This window comes from Pagrus pagrus (genome assembly GCF_965226575.1).
Source record: "Pagrus pagrus genome assembly, chromosome: 7".
Taxonomy (NCBI): domain Eukaryota; kingdom Metazoa; phylum Chordata; class Actinopteri; order Spariformes; family Sparidae; genus Pagrus; species Pagrus pagrus.
The window spans coordinates 7,225,109-7,240,910 of record NC_140191.1 but is presented as its reverse complement, the minus strand read 5'-3'; the positions used below and the strand labels follow the sequence as shown (position 1 = coordinate 7,240,910).

Genomic DNA, 15,802 nt, shown 5'->3' with positions numbered 1-15,802 from the left:
AAACATGGCTGCAGTCTTGCTTCAGACAGTCATGCTGCGTGGTTATGGATCAGGTCTCATCATCTCAGGTTTCCTGTCGGCTTTCAACGCTTACAACGTCCAACTCTCCTGGATTCACACACTCTAAATTTAGCTGCCTTAAAGTCAGACGGGACTGCAGGGGAGATTTAAAAGTACTAAGCAGAAACTTTGAGTCAAGTTTTTGTCGTACACATTCTGTGCTCTGAGGCTTTTAGTCTTTTTTGGCTCATGTGAAATGGAGGTTTGTTGAACTAATGGACTGACAGTCTGGATTTAAGGGCGGCATGTTTGTGATGAAGGACATGGGATTAATCAGGAATCAACGGGCGTTATGTCAGTAATGTCCGCTTAATCGCTGCAGATATATCACCGCAGGTTTACGTCAAGGAAAGCTCAGTAATTTGTTCAACATCTGGCCGTAAGTTGCTCCAGCAGAAATGATAAGACACTTGTCTCTTTTAGTTGTCCTCAGTTTTTTCGGTAAGTCCAAAATCTTTAATTTCTGTACCTTTTAATTTGGTGTTGGTGGTGAAGTTGCATGTTTTAAAGAAAGTTTTTCTTCTTTCTTCTCAGAGTCCTCAGTGATTTCTCATAAAATACAATTCTCAGAATAAAAAAGAGGGCTATTTGAATCACTGTCAGGGACCTCATAGATTAACTATGAACAAATTACTAAACACATTTTTGAACAGATGGGTGGTTACATCTGATAAGTGTACATTCATTTTTAATTGTAGAAACTCTTTAATGTGAAAATGTTGTAATATAAATGTGAATATATAAACTTTTATTTTAAAGTAAATCATAAACATTCTTGATACGTCCACTGTACCTGCCTTTCATAAAGCACTTAATAAGAGTGTCATACCCGGGGCGTAATTCACATGTTCTTGGATATAAATTACATTAAATAAACTCTCAGACTGTGGTGTTGCAGCACTGGAGATCGGTCTGTTTTTGAAGGTCTCAGTCTCACCTTGGAATAGACTTCATTTTAGCTCAGTCTTGTCACTCTGATGCAATCTGCAAAGCAACTAGTAACTTAAATTATCATATTAAAGTAATGGAGTAAAAAGTACAATATCTGCCTCCAAAACGTAGTGGAGTAGAAGTGTAAAGTAGCAGAAAACCTCAAAATTGAGGACCAGCCCTTTAACTTCATCAGAACCTCATCAGAGAAAAAGAAATCTGTTATTACTGTGACACATGAATTATATCCAAAACTAGTTATTGTGGCTGATAAATCACCCCAAAGAGTATTTATTCATATGAAATGAAATATCTTAAATCAAATTAAACTCTGGATTATTTGTTCCTACCTCTCACTGCACTGTAATTTTAATTATGATTATGATTTATTGTGAATTCTTATCTCCTTTTTTGTCTATATATTGTTTTGTCTCTTTTACCGTATATAAAGTCTTAATGCCATTGTATGTCCCATGTAAAGCATTTTTATTTGCTTTGTTGCTGAAAGGTGCAATACAAATAAACCTGCCTCGTAAGATCTTTAAACAGAAATCATTCTTAAACCTTTATTATGTTAAAAAACACATATGCAGCATACATGTTTAACAAATGCACAATACTGAAAGCTCTCCTCTCCTCTCCTCTCTTCTTCTTCTCTTCCTTCCCCTCTCTGTTTTCCTCTCGCAGTGTCCCAGTGTCACGGTGGCTGTTCGGAGGTGGACTCCCGGACTGAAGCCGTGGCAGGAGAAGGATTCCTGCTGGGCTGCATCTCCTGCAAAAGAAGAGAGGAGGTCTCAGCCCGAGCCACCGTGGACTGGCACTTCAAACCGCCGGGAGAGGAGGAGTTCAGACATGTGAGTTTCTCTGCATTTTCATGACCAAATGAACTGATTTAACAAACTCTGTTTATATTTGGCGGACCCTGCCACCTTTCTAGCGACAAACAGAAATCCAAAAAATAAATATTTCTGATTTTGTATTATTACCTCATTAATATTGTAAATATTAAAATTCTGAGTTTGAATTTCTTCTTCAAAACTACACAGTGCCCCTTTAAATCTGGTCGGGGTTTGTGATTGAAAGGGACTTTATTTTGGAGTCTGCAGTTTGTCATTAAATATAAGAAAAACATATTTACTTTTCTTTTATTTACTAACTTTAATGTTTCTGATTCATATTAATATTCATATGTATAAAGAACAAAAAACATTTAACTCAATTTATCCACTGAGTGACACTGGAGGCAATTTATGCTACTTTTTTCACATATGTAGTGGTTCTCCTCAAAACCTGTTTAACACACTAATGTGTAAAATTACCCTTTAAGTACAGAACTTGAGTAAATGTACTTACTGTAGTTACATTCCACCACTGGTAGTATTGAATGGTATTTTTAGAGCAGGACACTTAGAGATAGATACACATGCTCTACCCTTTCCTGGATTAAAAGAATATTAAAATCATCCTATTTGTTTCCTTTTTGTCCTCCTTGCTCTCAGATTTTCCACTATGACCATCCCAGTGCTGACGTCCTCCATGAAGATTTCAGCAACCGCCTGGAGTGGCACGGGACGCTAAACAGCGACATTCAGACAGGAGCCATTTACATTCATAACGTCACCTTCAATGACACGGGGACGTACCTCTGCGAGATCCACCGCACCCTCTTCCTGTCGCAGTACGATGAGCACGTCTCTGTGGAGAAGGAGGTGGAGCTCAGCGTGGTGGCTGTAGGTAAGGTGGGGCTCACCTGAGAAAAGGCTGGTACGAAGCACTCGGATCCCTCAGTACTTATACAACAAAAAAAGTACTCTGTTACAAGTAAAAGTAATTCATTTGAAATCCTACTTCAATAAAATACACAAGTAAAATCAGAAAGACATGCATTAAAGCCACATTAGGTAGCAATTATTTTTTCCTCTGAGTGCAACACGACTGTCGTAAATACAAATCCAGAGGTGGAAAGTAACAAAGTACAAATACTTTGTTGCTTTAAGTAGATTTTCAGGTATCTGTACTTTACTTGAGTAGGCTATCTAGTTTTCTGACAACTGTTTTAATGTCCCTCCCTCCATTTTAACACAAATATCTGTACTTCCTACTCCTTACATTTTTAAAACAGGCTTGTTACGTTAGTTTTAATGCATTTGAGGGGAAACTATTTCCACTATATCCATTGTTTTTATTTTGTGTCATCACACGCCACCATCCCAGCATCACAGGACTGATTTCAACCTGTCAGTAGTATCAGTACATTTATGAATTGTGACCCCGGGAGAAACCCAAAGAGTGTAATGAAAATCGGGGAACTGGGTGAGGGGTTGGCAAGTATGGGTCAAGTTGAAGTTTTCTTGTGGCCACAGTCCAACTGCAGTTCAAGGACATCTTAATTCAGCCGTAGTTGATCAGCCGTGAATGCATGTCATGAATGAAAGAAAAAACATTTTTACTTTAACTCATATTTTTATCAGAAGTCAACTGTGGCTCTGCCCGTTCAGGCTTGTCCCAACCACCTTTTCTGACCTTTAGTGCAGCTTCACCTTCAGAAGTCTGTGAGCGTCTGCACAGAGAACACAGTCTTAACCCTGGTGGACACGCTTCCTCTATAATGCCACATTGTCCGCTCCTCTTTCCCAGCCAATCGGGAGCTGACAGCGGTGATCGCAGAGATAATGATGTACGTGCTGATCGTGGTCCTGCAGCTGTGGCTCATTGTGATTCTGGTCTACTGTTACAAGAAGATTTCGGCGGAGCACGAAGCTCGGGAGGCCCGTAAAGCCCTCAAGGCTCAGGCAGAGTGAGTCATTTGTCTTTTATTAATTTATTAATGATTCATTTAGGATTCATCTCCAAGCCTTTGACCAACCACCTGGGGTCACTTTTCTTTGATAATGCCATGCTATTTGTCAAATTTCCTTCGCACACAACAGTGAGGTTTAAATAAAGCAAGCAAAGTTTTGAAGCTGCATTACGACTCTCTTCCTGCTGTGTCTCACATCTAAATAATTCACCTTCTCTGTATTTCCAGGCTGTTAGAATCAAAAGACAACTGTGACGGGGTGCAGCTAGAGTAACATTACCGGTGAGTTAGATTTATCTTTTCACGCCACAGATTTACAACACCTTTTGTAGGAAAATGTGATGATACGACACATCTGAAAGCATGTCTCACTCTCTGAACTTCCATTCTGTATCCACCAGGTAAGAAGATCGTCTCAGCGAGAGTCAAGCTTGACTCCTGATTCTGCTGAAGTCACAATTACTGTTGGTTGATTCAAAAGCTGATGGTGCAGAAGGCAGCAGGCAGGGCAGATTTCTTTTAAAGATTTCCTTTCCGTGAAATGTGCTGTCTAAGGTCTCGTGCGGGACTACTACATGCTTGAAAGTTTGTAGATCTGTAAATAGGGCTCTCAGTGTAGGGAATCCAGTGAATGATTAGTTTTTGCTGTTGAGTAATCTATCAGTTATTTCATATATTTATTTTTAGTCTATAAAATGTAAGATTGGAAATATTTTTGTATCTAAGTTTGAAAGTAAGTTTGCATAAAGTCCAAACAACAACAAAAAAATCTTGTTTTTATTTTGCCACAATTTGAAAATTACAGGTGACAATTTAGACTTATTTTGACCAAGTAAGCAAACCAAATGAGAGTTCTTCAATTAAATTCAAAGGAACAGTTCATCCAAAAATGAAAGTTCAGTCATTAAGTCATTAGGTTTCGTAGTCCACAAAACATCTCTGGAGTGTCACAGCAAAACAGCATTGCAGCATTCTCCCAAACAACTGAAGTAGATGGGGACTTGTTTTAAAACATAAAAAAACAGCTGGGGAAAAAACTAAACTGTGAAGATTTTTTGACTTCAAAACAGGTGTGATTGATGTCTTTTACACTTGGGTTATGCCAAACAAGCTGCATGGGGCCATTTTATGTTTTTCTTTGGGTGTTTTTTTCCCACATCTACGTCACTTGTTTAGGAGAATGCTGCAACGCTGTTTGCTGTGAAGCTCCAGAAATGTTTTATGGACGACAAAACTTCACCTGACCTTCCCTCTGAATGGGGGTGAGTAGACAATGACCTAATTTTCATTTTTGGGTGAACTGCTCCTTTAAATTTCATTTAATATGTCCCTCAAGGTATCTGAGAAGTCTTAATATTTTGAGATCTTAACTTAAAATTTGAATGTGAATCATGACGTTGACATCACTCCCGATCCAGCTTTAGTGAATGTTTAGCAGAAGCAGCTTGTCTGTTCTAAATCTAAACGCATCTGTTTGTCCCAGTTCACATCTGTCCAAGTTTGTCAAGGAAAATAAAGTAAATACTTTTGTATACCGTCTGTTGTCCACTGCATTTTCTGTTCACACTTAAACACATAAACTCATGACTCCAGCAGTGTTATCTTTGACAGTAATCATGTGTTTTCTGGATGTTACCTGTGCAAATACTGTTATTTGTTTTCAAAAATATACTTATTTTGAAGAAAACACAACGTCGATCTCTTGAACAAACTTTACCCTGCCAATCCTACTACAGAATGAGTACACAAATCTGCATAAATCTGCATTAAATACCACTTTATTGTAGGTTTCAGGCAACACACACACATACACACACACACCGGTGAGTTATAGGACATTTAGAGGTGATTGTGCTGTAACTCAATCTAGTCTGAGCGGCGCTGCAGACCGTCTAAACTACCTCCGGTCTGAAAGCAGCTTTGTTCTCCTGCATGTGCCTACTCCTACTGCAAAATGTGAACACTAGACCACAAAACCGACCACATACACTCCTCAGATACTGAATATAAACACCAGTATTGAGTCACAAAAGATGATGGAAACAGTATCTACAGGTAATTCTTAATTTTTGTCCCTGATAGCGCAAAATTGGGAGACTTTGCCATGCAGTCAGAACAAAAAGATGCTCTATTCAACATATTCAACATATTTTCCTTATGATTTTCATGACATATTGAGGTCTGATGTAAAGACACTATCCTAACACTAAACTCACCTGCTGTAAAGTCTTCATCTCAGCCGATTTCACCAGTAGTAGGACTGCAGTTTAAGTCATGCCTCACTATACGGAGCTTTTGACCTTGCCCTGTGACCTCCTCCTTTCATTAAACGTGTTGACATGTTGAACATGCTGGATATCTCTTCCGCGTGAAAGCATGAGCATGAAGGAGGGCACATTACGACCAGGAGAAGGGGGTGTGTGTACGCCGTTCTTTATTCTAGGTGAAGTCTAGTCCTGCTGGAGACACCAGTCTTGAAATGATCGATGCCTGTTGATGCCAATGACAGCGAGAACTGATTCCACATCCTTGAAAGGTAGGCTCATCTTTCTACTGAACAAAGCTTGAATAATGATAGATATCATGAGCAGGATTCAGTTTCTAAATAACTTCACCTTCACACTCATTACACCAGATCTAACTCTGAAAGGTCAGCCATAAGAAAAATAAGTGTGCGCAGCCTTCGAGTTCAAGTTGTTGGGTAGGAGTCACCGAAGGATTCCCGATGTGTACTTTTAACATACTTTCAAAAAAATATGTGTGCCTAAAACACATCTACTTCAGTTGTTGAGGAGAATGCTGCAACACTGTTTTGCTGTAATGCTCCAGAAATGTTTTGTGGACTACAAAACCTCACCCAACCTCAATCAGCATGGGAGTGAGTGAGAAGATACTGATTTTTTTTTTTTTTTACTCATTTTGGGGTGAACTTATCCTGAAAAGACAATGTTTGAGGCAAAGTATTTTTTGAGCGTATGAAGATACACTAAAGCACTTAATACACATTTAAAAATGAGTATCCTGAGATTTCTCCTTACATCCTTCTTGTGGATTAAAGAGATTTAATTCATTTTCTCACATTCTGACTTATCATGCTTCTTACTTAGCTCCTCAATCTTTTTTTTATTGTTTTAATATATTCTATTAAAAGAAAACATGTTTAATCGTTTATATCTCATCTCCAAATTTAAAATAATGCTTCTGCTGCACCTGTCTGTTTCCTCTTGGGTTGTTGTAAGCAGGTAAGAAGTAATGTATAAATGTTAAATTTTCTGATATTTTATGTGAAATGATTATTTTTCATCTCTACCTCCTCAGTTGCAGTTTGCTTTGTGTCCAGCAGAGGGCAACCATGTCACACATCAACACCACTGAGCTGCAGTCGCTCCTGCTCTCCTTCCTGCAGCACTGCCTCAACAGCACAAGTATACTGTCTCCACCGACACCTCAGAACTACACCACCCAGCAGGCTGTGCCCCACGTGGCCGGAGCCAGGGCCAATGCTCAGTCTCAGGGCATGATGTACATCTTTCTGGTGGTTGGCATGTTCAGCTTCTTCACATTCGGCATCATGCTCAGCTACATTCGCTCCAAGAAGCTGGAAAGCTCTCACGATCCGTACCACCAGTACATCGCCCAGGACTGGACCACGGTGGTGACTCCGTCCAGGGTCGTCGCTCAGGCTCTGCACAGGGATGAGGGAGGTAATGGAGCCAGAAGCAAGGAGCCCATCGTCATCTGCAACCCTGCAACACTGGAGCAGCTGCCAGACTAGAATGAGACATTTCCCAGACTGAAAATGTAAACCTCTGTAACACTTTTTATTAACTTTTAATGTCACATAGCAGCCAAAAGTTAGTGTGTCAGATCAGTAATTTCACAGAAACAACTTGTTTTATAAATATGCTTCATGTTGTTATCTTTGTTATCAGCACATGCAGTTCCCAACACTTACAGTCAAACAGCCAGGATTGTGCAATACAGTTCTTCCACTAACAGCCGAAGATAATCCTTCAAATCTGGACAATAACCATGAAATAATTTATTAAAGGGTCACTTCACCAATTTTACACATTCAAGTGTGTTTACAGGTCTTGAAAGGAAAAAAGTAGTGTAAAGGTTTTTGTGGCTCCAGAGGAAGTTCAACTGTCCATAATGAGTCCAACACCTATGTTGTAGGTAGGACAATGCTAGACCAGTGGACTGCTTTTCATAACCTGCCGCCTACATTAACTGAGTGACATCACTGGAGGCAATTTAACAGATTACATGCAGCTTCTTCTGGAGCCACAAATCAGCTTTTTACTACCTTTGTCACATATGCAGCAGTACTCCTCACACTTTAATGTGTAAAATTGGTGGAGTTACCCTTTAAGTGTCACCATTGTCTCTAACTGTATATAAGTGGGTGAACGAGTCTGTTTGAAATATCGCTCTATTAACTGCAATGATTGGTTCAAGTGAAAAATAATAAATATTGATCTAAAATACATCTCCGTTCTCTCAGATTCAGAGTTTTAGAGTTTCAACCAGAGCAAACTCTTCATCCAAGACATCAGGCCTTGTTTGGTATTTTTTGTCTTAGTTAGTGCGTTGGCTCTTTTTTTCTCTTCCTTCCGTCTCTCTCTTTCCTTCTCTCTCTCTCTCTGCTGCTCCAGTCTGCGTTGGTGGGCTCCTTTCACAGCACGCTCAATCTCTCGTGACAAACTGAAGTGAACCATTTGCATTTTGAGCATCGGCACAACGAGGTTGTAATTGTCCACCATCTTGTTGAGTTTCACCAGCTCCTCCTCTACAGATGCACACAGCTGCTCCCATTGGCTGCTCTCTTTCGGGCTCATTGGGTCACCGAGTCTGGCCCTCCCCTCCAATAACCGCTTTTGGATTTGAGCTGTGGTCTCTCGGATGTCGCGGTGTGTGACGACCCATGGTGGCTGGTAACCATTGTCTATGAGGATGCGGTTGAGGTTGTGGGTCATAGGATCAGCATATGGATTGTGCTCAAACTTATTAAGAGGCTTTCCAGCTCCACTCAGGTTCCTGAAGTCTCCCCGGGCCATGGACTCCTGGATCAGGTCCTCCACAAGCCGCTCCACAGCCTGGGTGATTTTGATCTTTCGGCTGCGCTGACGCATGTCCCGTTCCACCAGCGCCCCCTCTGCAGCAGCTGCCCTCTCGTGCTCCCTCTGCCGGTAGTTCAAAACCTGCTCAGACGCCCGGTCAACTCGAACCTGCCGGTACTGACGCTCACGCTGGCTGGGCGTACCTGAACCCACACCTTCATAACTGAGGTACTGTCTGTGTGCAAGTGCTGTACCTCTGGACTCCTCATCATCCACTTCCTTCCCTCCATCAGGTTGCTTGGTCTTGCTCTGATGTGCCAGCACAGCCCGGTAGGCCTCCTCAACCCGAGCAAACAGCACTGCATCTGAAGTCGGAGCCCCAGAGTCCGGGTGGTAGAGCTTGGCTAGGCGCAAGTAAGCCTCTTTCACCTGCACAGGACTGCTGTGTCCCTCGTCAGGAAGTTGGAGAAGCCTGTAGCTCTCTTGCAGGCTGCGACTGAGCTGGGGACCGGAGCTGAGCGTTCTGAGCAACAGGGACTGTCGAGACAAGACCAGCAGAAAACGGCCATGGCAGAAGTCGGTGCGGGAAACCAGGAGTTGGAAAGTGCAACTCATTTCTGGCACAGTACTGTGGAATCAAAAACCAAAGATATCACATAAACAATCACTCAAGTTAATCTTTTTTGTTTCTTCTCAGACTGCAGCTTGTGCTTACGATTTTCAACTGACACATTTCTGATCGCGACAATGCGTGAAATCAATCTTGCATAGCCTGAGGCATCTGCGTTGCATCAGCGTTCTTGTACTTATGTGGACCATATTAATGGCTTGCTAGACTGAGAGTGGCAAGTAAAATTGAGTAGAGTAGAGCAATAATCATAAATTACCCCAAGCATTGTTTCCTGCATTATAATCACTACAAAAAAAAAGGTTTTCATAATGCCATGTATCAGGCAAAATATATCTGTGATAGGTCAATACTGGCCAATAATATCTGCTGACTGATATATCGGTCAGGCTCTAATGTTAAGTATTTATTTTGAGCTGTTGAAGAGAGCAAAGGGGTCTTCAAGACTCTAAAAAAACAGTGGGGTTGAGAGACAAAGCTGCAGAAAGACCTCATTTTGAGCATATAAACAGTTACAGTAGTTAGTTGACAGAATGAGCAAACTCATTTTTAGTTTTGTATCACTGGAAAGGAAGCTGCTTAATTTGTCAAGTCAATATCACAGTCCACAATGTGCCTTTACAATCTGCACAGCACGTTACAGCTTCAATCCTTAGACCCTCATAAACTGTATCAGTACAGTTAAGCAGCAGTGTCATGAGAGGTCAATAACAGAGCTGAAGCTAAACTACATAAGACTGACAGTCACAAATCACCGTACACACCTGCTTTAGGTTTATTTTCCTCCCAACAACTTTCCCCCTGTTGGTCATCAGGAGCCACAAATCCACATCAATACCTGCTGTAGGACATAAAAATGGGGTCAAGTTTGAAGGCTGATTTACTGCTAACTAGCTAATGCTGCGCTAGGTTATCAAAATAATCACATTTCAGGTGTCGTGCCAAAAAGTGATCGTCTGCCAGAATCTGATTTCCGGCCGCGGGAGCGCGCACAGCAGCCCGTTGAGCGGTAGCGTTTAAACGTCTGGTTTTCTCTGGATGAAACGGTCATGATATGCAGATACACACAACTGTACGTCCGCAATTATAGCAAAGGTATGTGTCTTAGAAAGTTTAACGTTTGTTGTTACGTAATTATCACAACTGTGGCCAAAAGAAGTGGAGTTTGTAGCGAAATCAGGCCTGACAATTACGTGATAGACATGTCCCTATGTGCTTGGTATGTATGATGCCTTTTCTTTAGCCCTGTCTTATGAATTAGACTGTAATGAATGTGATTTATAGGTGTGGATTTTCAATAAAGAAATGATCATTTTGCAATTATCCTCGTGACTCTGCATTATCTTTTATCTGATCTGGGCTCTACATTTGCTTCCCATGTTGGGATGTGTCTTGTACATCTAATATTCTTGTTTATGCCTACTATTTGGAGACAATACTATGAAAGACATGATTCGGGAGGGTTAAAAGCCTATAAAATAACAGTTTTCACCTGCCAAAAAGTGATTGAAGGACATATACAGTTATTGAAAAGTTATTTCTGCCTAAATATGACTTGATCTCTTTCTTGAGCTTCATAATATGAAGATCTGAGCTCACAGGACAGCTTGAAATTCTTTTAAAGGACCATTACAACAGAAAATGTGCCTTTTCAGCTGCCAAAAAGTGATTGAAGGACATATACAGTTATTGAAAAGTTATTTCTGCCTAAATATGACTTGATCTCATTCTTGAGCTTCATAATATGAAGATCTGAGCTCACAGGACAGCTTGAAAATCTTTTAAAGGACCATTACAACAGAAAATGTGCCTTTTCAGCTGCCAAAAAGTGATTGAAGGACATATACAGTTATTGAAAAGTTATTTCTGCCTAAATATGACTTGATCTCTTTCTTGAGCTTCATAATATAAAGATCTGAGCTCACAGGACAGCTTGAAATTCTTTTAACGGACCATTACAACAGAAAATGTGCCTTTTCAGCTGCCAAAAACTGATTGAAGGCATAGTAGAGCTACTGAGAGGTTATTTCTGCCTAAATATGACTTGATCTCATTCTTGAGCTTCATAATATAAAGATCTGAGCTCAAGAGACAGCTTGAAAATCTTGTAAAGGACAATTACAACAGAAAATGTGCCTTTTCACCTGCCAAAAAGTGATTGAAGGACATATACAGTTACTGAGAGGTTATTTCTGCCTAAATATGACTTGATCTTATTCTTGAGCTTCATAATATGAAGATCTGAGCTCAAGAGACAGTTTGAAATTCTTTTAAAGGACCATTACAACAGAAAATGGGCCTTTTCACCTGCCAAAAAGTGATTGAAGGCCAAATACAGTTACTCAAATGTTATTTCTGCCTAAATATGACTTGATCTCATTCTTGAGCTTCATAATATAAAGATCTGAGCTCACAGGACAGCTTGAAAATCTTTTAAAGGACCATTACAACAGAAAATGTGCCTTTTCACCTGCCAAAAAGTGATTGAAGGCCAAATACAGTTACTCAAATGTTATTTCTGCCTAAATATGACTTGATCTCATTCTTGAGCTTCATAATATAAAGATCTGAGCTCACAGGACAGCTTGAAAATCTTTTAAAGGACCATTACAACAGAAAATGTGCCTTTTCACCTGCCAAAAAGTGATTGAAGGACATATACAGTTACTGAGAGGTTATTTCTGCCTAAATATGACTTGATCTCATTCTTGAGCTTCATAATATGAAGATCTGAGCTCACAGGACAGCTTGAAAATCTTGTAAAGGACAATTACAACAGAAAATGTGCCTTTTCACCTGCCAAAAAGTGATTGAAGGACATATACAGTTACTCAAATGTTATTTCTGCCTAAATATGACTTGATCTCATTCTTAAGCTTCATAATATGAAGATCTGAGCTCACAGGACAGCTTGAAAATCTTGTAAAGGACAATTACAACAGAAAATGTGCCTTTTCAGCTGCCAAAAAGTGATTGAAGGACATATACAGTTATTGAAAAGTTATTTCTGCATAAATATGACTTGATCTGTTTCTTGAGCTTCATAATATGAAGATCTGAGCTCAAGAGACAGCTTGAAATTCTTTTAAAGGACCATTACAACAGAAAATGTGCCTTTTCAGCTGCCAAAAAGTGATTGAAGGACATATACAGTTACTGAGAGGTTATTTCTGCCTAAATATGACTTGATCTCATTCTTGAGCTTCATAATATGAAGATCTGAGCTCACAGGACAGCTTGAAAATCTTGTAAAGGACAATTACAACAGAAAATGTGCCTTTTCACCTGCCAAAAAGTGATTGAAGGACATATACAGTTACTCAAATGTTATTTCTGCCTAATTATGACTTGATCTCATTCTTAAGCTTCATAATATAAAGATCTGAGCTCAAGAGACAGCTTGAAAATCTTTTAAAGGACCATTACAACAGAAAATGTGCCTTTTCACCTGCCAAAAAGTGATTGAAGGCCAAATACAGTTACTGAGAGGTTATTTCTGCCTAAATATGACTTGATCTCATTCTTGAGCTTCATAATATAAAGATCTGAGCTCACAGGACAGCTTGAAAATCTTTTAAAGGACAATTACAACAGAAAATGTGCCTTTTCACCTGCCAAAAAGTGATTGCAGCTCCTTCCTTGTAACTTGAAGATGTTTTCTGCCTCAAAATGACTGATCTTTATCCTGAAGCATCATATGTGACAGATTACCACCTCACACTGGCCCTTTCCACAGTTTAAAGTAGTGAAAAGTAGTGGTTAAGATATATTCTTCAGAATATAACTGATGAGTGATATGAAGTGACTTTGAGGCAGAGCATCCCTTTCAGTCCAACATCAGGAGCATACTGTGAGCTCAGATCTTTACATTATGAAGCTTAAGAATGAGATCAAGTCATATTTAGGCAGAAATAACCTCTCAGTAACTGTATTTGGCCTTCAATCACTTTTTGGCAGGTGAAAAGGCACATTTTCTGTTGTAATGGTCCTTTAAAAGATTTTCAAGCTGTCCTGTGAGCTCAGATCTTTATATTATGAAGCTCAAGAATGAGATCAAGTCATATTTAGGCAGAAATAACATTTGAGTAACTGTATATGTCCTTCAATCACTTTTTGGCAGGTGAAAAGGCACATTTTCTGTTGTAATGGTCCTTTAAAAGATTTTCAAGCTGTCCTGTGAGCTCAGATCTTTATATTATGAAGCTCAAGAATGAGATCAAGTCATATTTAGGCAGAAATAACATTTGAGTAACTGTATATGTCCTTCAATCACTTTTTGGCAGGTGAAAAGGCACATTTTCTGTTGTAATGGTCCTTTAAAAGATTTTCAAGCTGTCCTGTGAGCTCAGATCTTCATATTATGAAGCTTAAGAATGAGATCAAGTCATATTCAGGCAGAAATAACATTTGAGTAACTGTATTTGGCCTTCAATCACTTTTTGGCAGGTGAAAAGGCCCATTTTCTGTTGTAATGGTCCTTTACAAGATTTTCAAGCTGTCCTGTGAGCTCAGATCTTCATATTATGAAGCTTAAGAATGAGATCAAGTCATATTTAGGCAGAAATAACCTCTCAGTAACTGCATATGTCCTTCAATCACTTTTTGGCAGCTGAAAAGGCACATTTTCTGTTGTAATGGTCCTTTAAAAGATTTTCAAGCTGTCTCTTGAGCTCAGATCTTCATATTATGAAGCTCAAGAAAGAGATCAAGTCATATTTAGGCAGAAATAACTTTTCAATAACTGTATATGTCCTTCAATCACTTTTTGGCAGCTGAAAAGGCACATTTTCTGTTGTAATGGTCCTTTAAAAGATTTTCAAGCTGTCCTGTGAGCTCAGATCTTCATATTATGAAGCTTAAGAATGAGATCAAGTCATATTCAGGCAGAAATAACATTTGAGTAACTGTATTTGGCCTTCAATCACTTTTTGGCAGGTGAAAAGGCCCATTTTCTGTTGTAATTGTCCTTTAAAAGATTTTCAAGCTGTCCTGTGAGCTCAGATCTTCATATTATGAAGCTTAAGAATGAGATCAAGTCATATTTAGGCAGAAATAACATTTGAGTAACTGTATTTGGCCTTCAATCACTTTTTGGCAGGTGAAAAGGCCCACTTTCTGTTGTAATGGTCCTTTACAAGATTTTCAAGCTGTCCTGTGAGCTCAGATCTTCATATTATGAAGCTTAAGAATGAGATCAAGTCATATTTAGGCAGAAATAACCTCTCAGTAACTGTATATGTCCTTCAATCACTTTTTGGCAGGTGAAAAGGCACATTTTCTGTTGTAATGGTCCTTTAAAAGAATTTCAAACTGTCTCTTGAGCTCAGATCTTCATATTATGAAGCTCAAGAATAAGATCAAGTCATATTTAGGCAGAAATAACCTCTCAGTAACTGTATATGTCCTTCAATCACTTTTTGGCAGGTGAAAAGGCACATTTTCTGTTGTAATGGTCCTTTACAAGATTTTCAAGCTGTCCTGTGAGCTCAGATCTTCATATTATGAAGCTCAAGAAAGAGATCAAGTCATATTTAGGCAGAAATAACTTTTCAATAACTGTATATGTCCTTCAATCACTTTTTGGCAGGTGAAAACTGTTATTTTATAGGCTTTTAACCCTCCCGAATCATGTCTTTCATAGTATTGTCTCCAAATAGTAGGCATAAACAAGAATATTAGATGTACAAGACACATCCCAACATGGGAAGCAAATGTAGAGCCCAGATCAGATAAAAGATAATGCAGAGTCACGAGGATAATTGCAAAATGATCATTTCTTTATTGAAAATCCACACCTATAAATCACATTCATTACAGTCTAATTCATAAGACAGGGCTAAAGAAAAGGCATCATACATACCAAGCACATAGGGACATGTCTATCACGTAATTGTCAGGCCTGATTTCGCTACAAACTCCACTTCTTTTGGCCACAGTTGTGATAATTACGTAACAACAAACGTTAAACTTTCTAAGACACATACCTTAACTATAATTGCGGACGTACAGTTGTGTGTATCTGCATATCATGACCGTTTCATCCAGAGAAAACCAGACGTTTAAACGCTACCGCTCAACGGGCTGCTGTGCGCGCTCCCGCGGCCGGAAATCAGATTCTGGCAGACGATCACTTTTTGGCACGACACCTGAACAACACATTTAACGCCAATGAAAACTGAAGACTACCCCATAAAGACACAAGTTAACATTAGATGACAAGCAAGTTTAAAGCCTAAAGAAAAAGTCAGGTCACCTATCAGCGTTTGGTTTGTTGTTGTTACGTCTTCGTCTTCTTTTTCTTCTTCGTCTGCTACTGATTCT

General features: G+C 39.4%; 3 protein-coding genes across 4 annotated transcripts; 2 read left to right on the top strand and 1 right to left on the bottom strand.

Annotated features, from left to right (window-relative positions):
* The first annotated feature begins 134 nt into the window (after nucleotides 1-134).
* On the top strand, nucleotides 135-5,329 carry LOC311259904 (sodium channel regulatory subunit beta-1). Its single transcript, XM_084357301.1, has 6 exons — nucleotides 135-501; nucleotides 1,678-1,844; nucleotides 2,490-2,724; nucleotides 3,628-3,787; nucleotides 4,019-4,072; nucleotides 4,192-5,329. Exons 1-5 carry the CDS (start codon nucleotides 459-461, stop codon nucleotides 4,062-4,064), a joined length of 651 nt encoding a protein of 216 aa, XP_084213427.1. The 5' UTR covers nucleotides 135-458; the 3' UTR covers nucleotides 4,065-4,072; nucleotides 4,192-5,329.
* A 1,773-nt stretch (nucleotides 5,330-7,102) lies between these two features.
* On the top strand, nucleotides 7,103-7,565 carry LOC311260084 (uncharacterized protein; the record flags this gene model as incomplete). Its single annotated transcript, XM_084357596.1, has 1 exon — nucleotides 7,103-7,565. The coding sequence occupies exon 1, from the start codon at nucleotides 7,143-7,145 to the stop codon at nucleotides 7,563-7,565; it is 423 nt and encodes a 140-aa protein (XP_084213722.1). The 5' UTR covers nucleotides 7,103-7,142.
* Nucleotides 7,566-7,592: 27 nt separating this feature from the next.
* On the bottom strand, nucleotides 7,593-15,802 carry dnajc28 (DnaJ (Hsp40) homolog, subfamily C, member 28). 2 transcript variants are annotated; one of them, XM_084357294.1, is made up of 3 exons: nucleotides 15,735-15,802; nucleotides 10,246-10,322; nucleotides 7,593-9,481 (listed from the first exon to the last, which is right to left on the bottom strand). In XM_084357294.1, exon 3 carries the CDS (start codon nucleotides 9,466-9,468, stop codon nucleotides 8,308-8,310), a length of 1,161 nt encoding a protein of 386 aa, XP_084213420.1. In that variant the 5' UTR covers nucleotides 9,469-9,481; nucleotides 10,246-10,322; nucleotides 15,735-15,802; the 3' UTR covers nucleotides 7,593-8,307. The 2 variants fall into 2 exon arrangements, with proteins under 2 accessions (XP_084213420.1, XP_084213421.1); XM_084357295.1 differs by having other exon boundaries at nucleotides 10,246-10,319; nucleotides 15,735-15,791.

Excerpts from the sequence above, each read along its gene's own strand:
- LOC311259904 (XM_084357301.1), top strand. The coding sequence starts at position 459 with ATGATAAGACACTTGTCTCTTTTAGTTGTCCTCAGTTTTTTCG. Across the intron at positions 1,845-2,489 it reads GAGAGGAGGAGTTCAGACAT|ATTTTCCACTATGACCATCC; the intron begins GTGAGTTTCTCT and ends CCTTGCTCTCAG. Across the intron at positions 2,725-3,627 it reads GCTCAGCGTGGTGGCTGTAG|CCAATCGGGAGCTGACAGCG; the intron begins GTAAGGTGGGGC and ends CCTCTTTCCCAG.
- dnajc28 (XM_084357294.1), bottom strand. The coding sequence starts at position 9,468 with ATGAGTTGCACTTTCCAACTCCTGGTTTCCCGCACCGACTTCTGCCAT.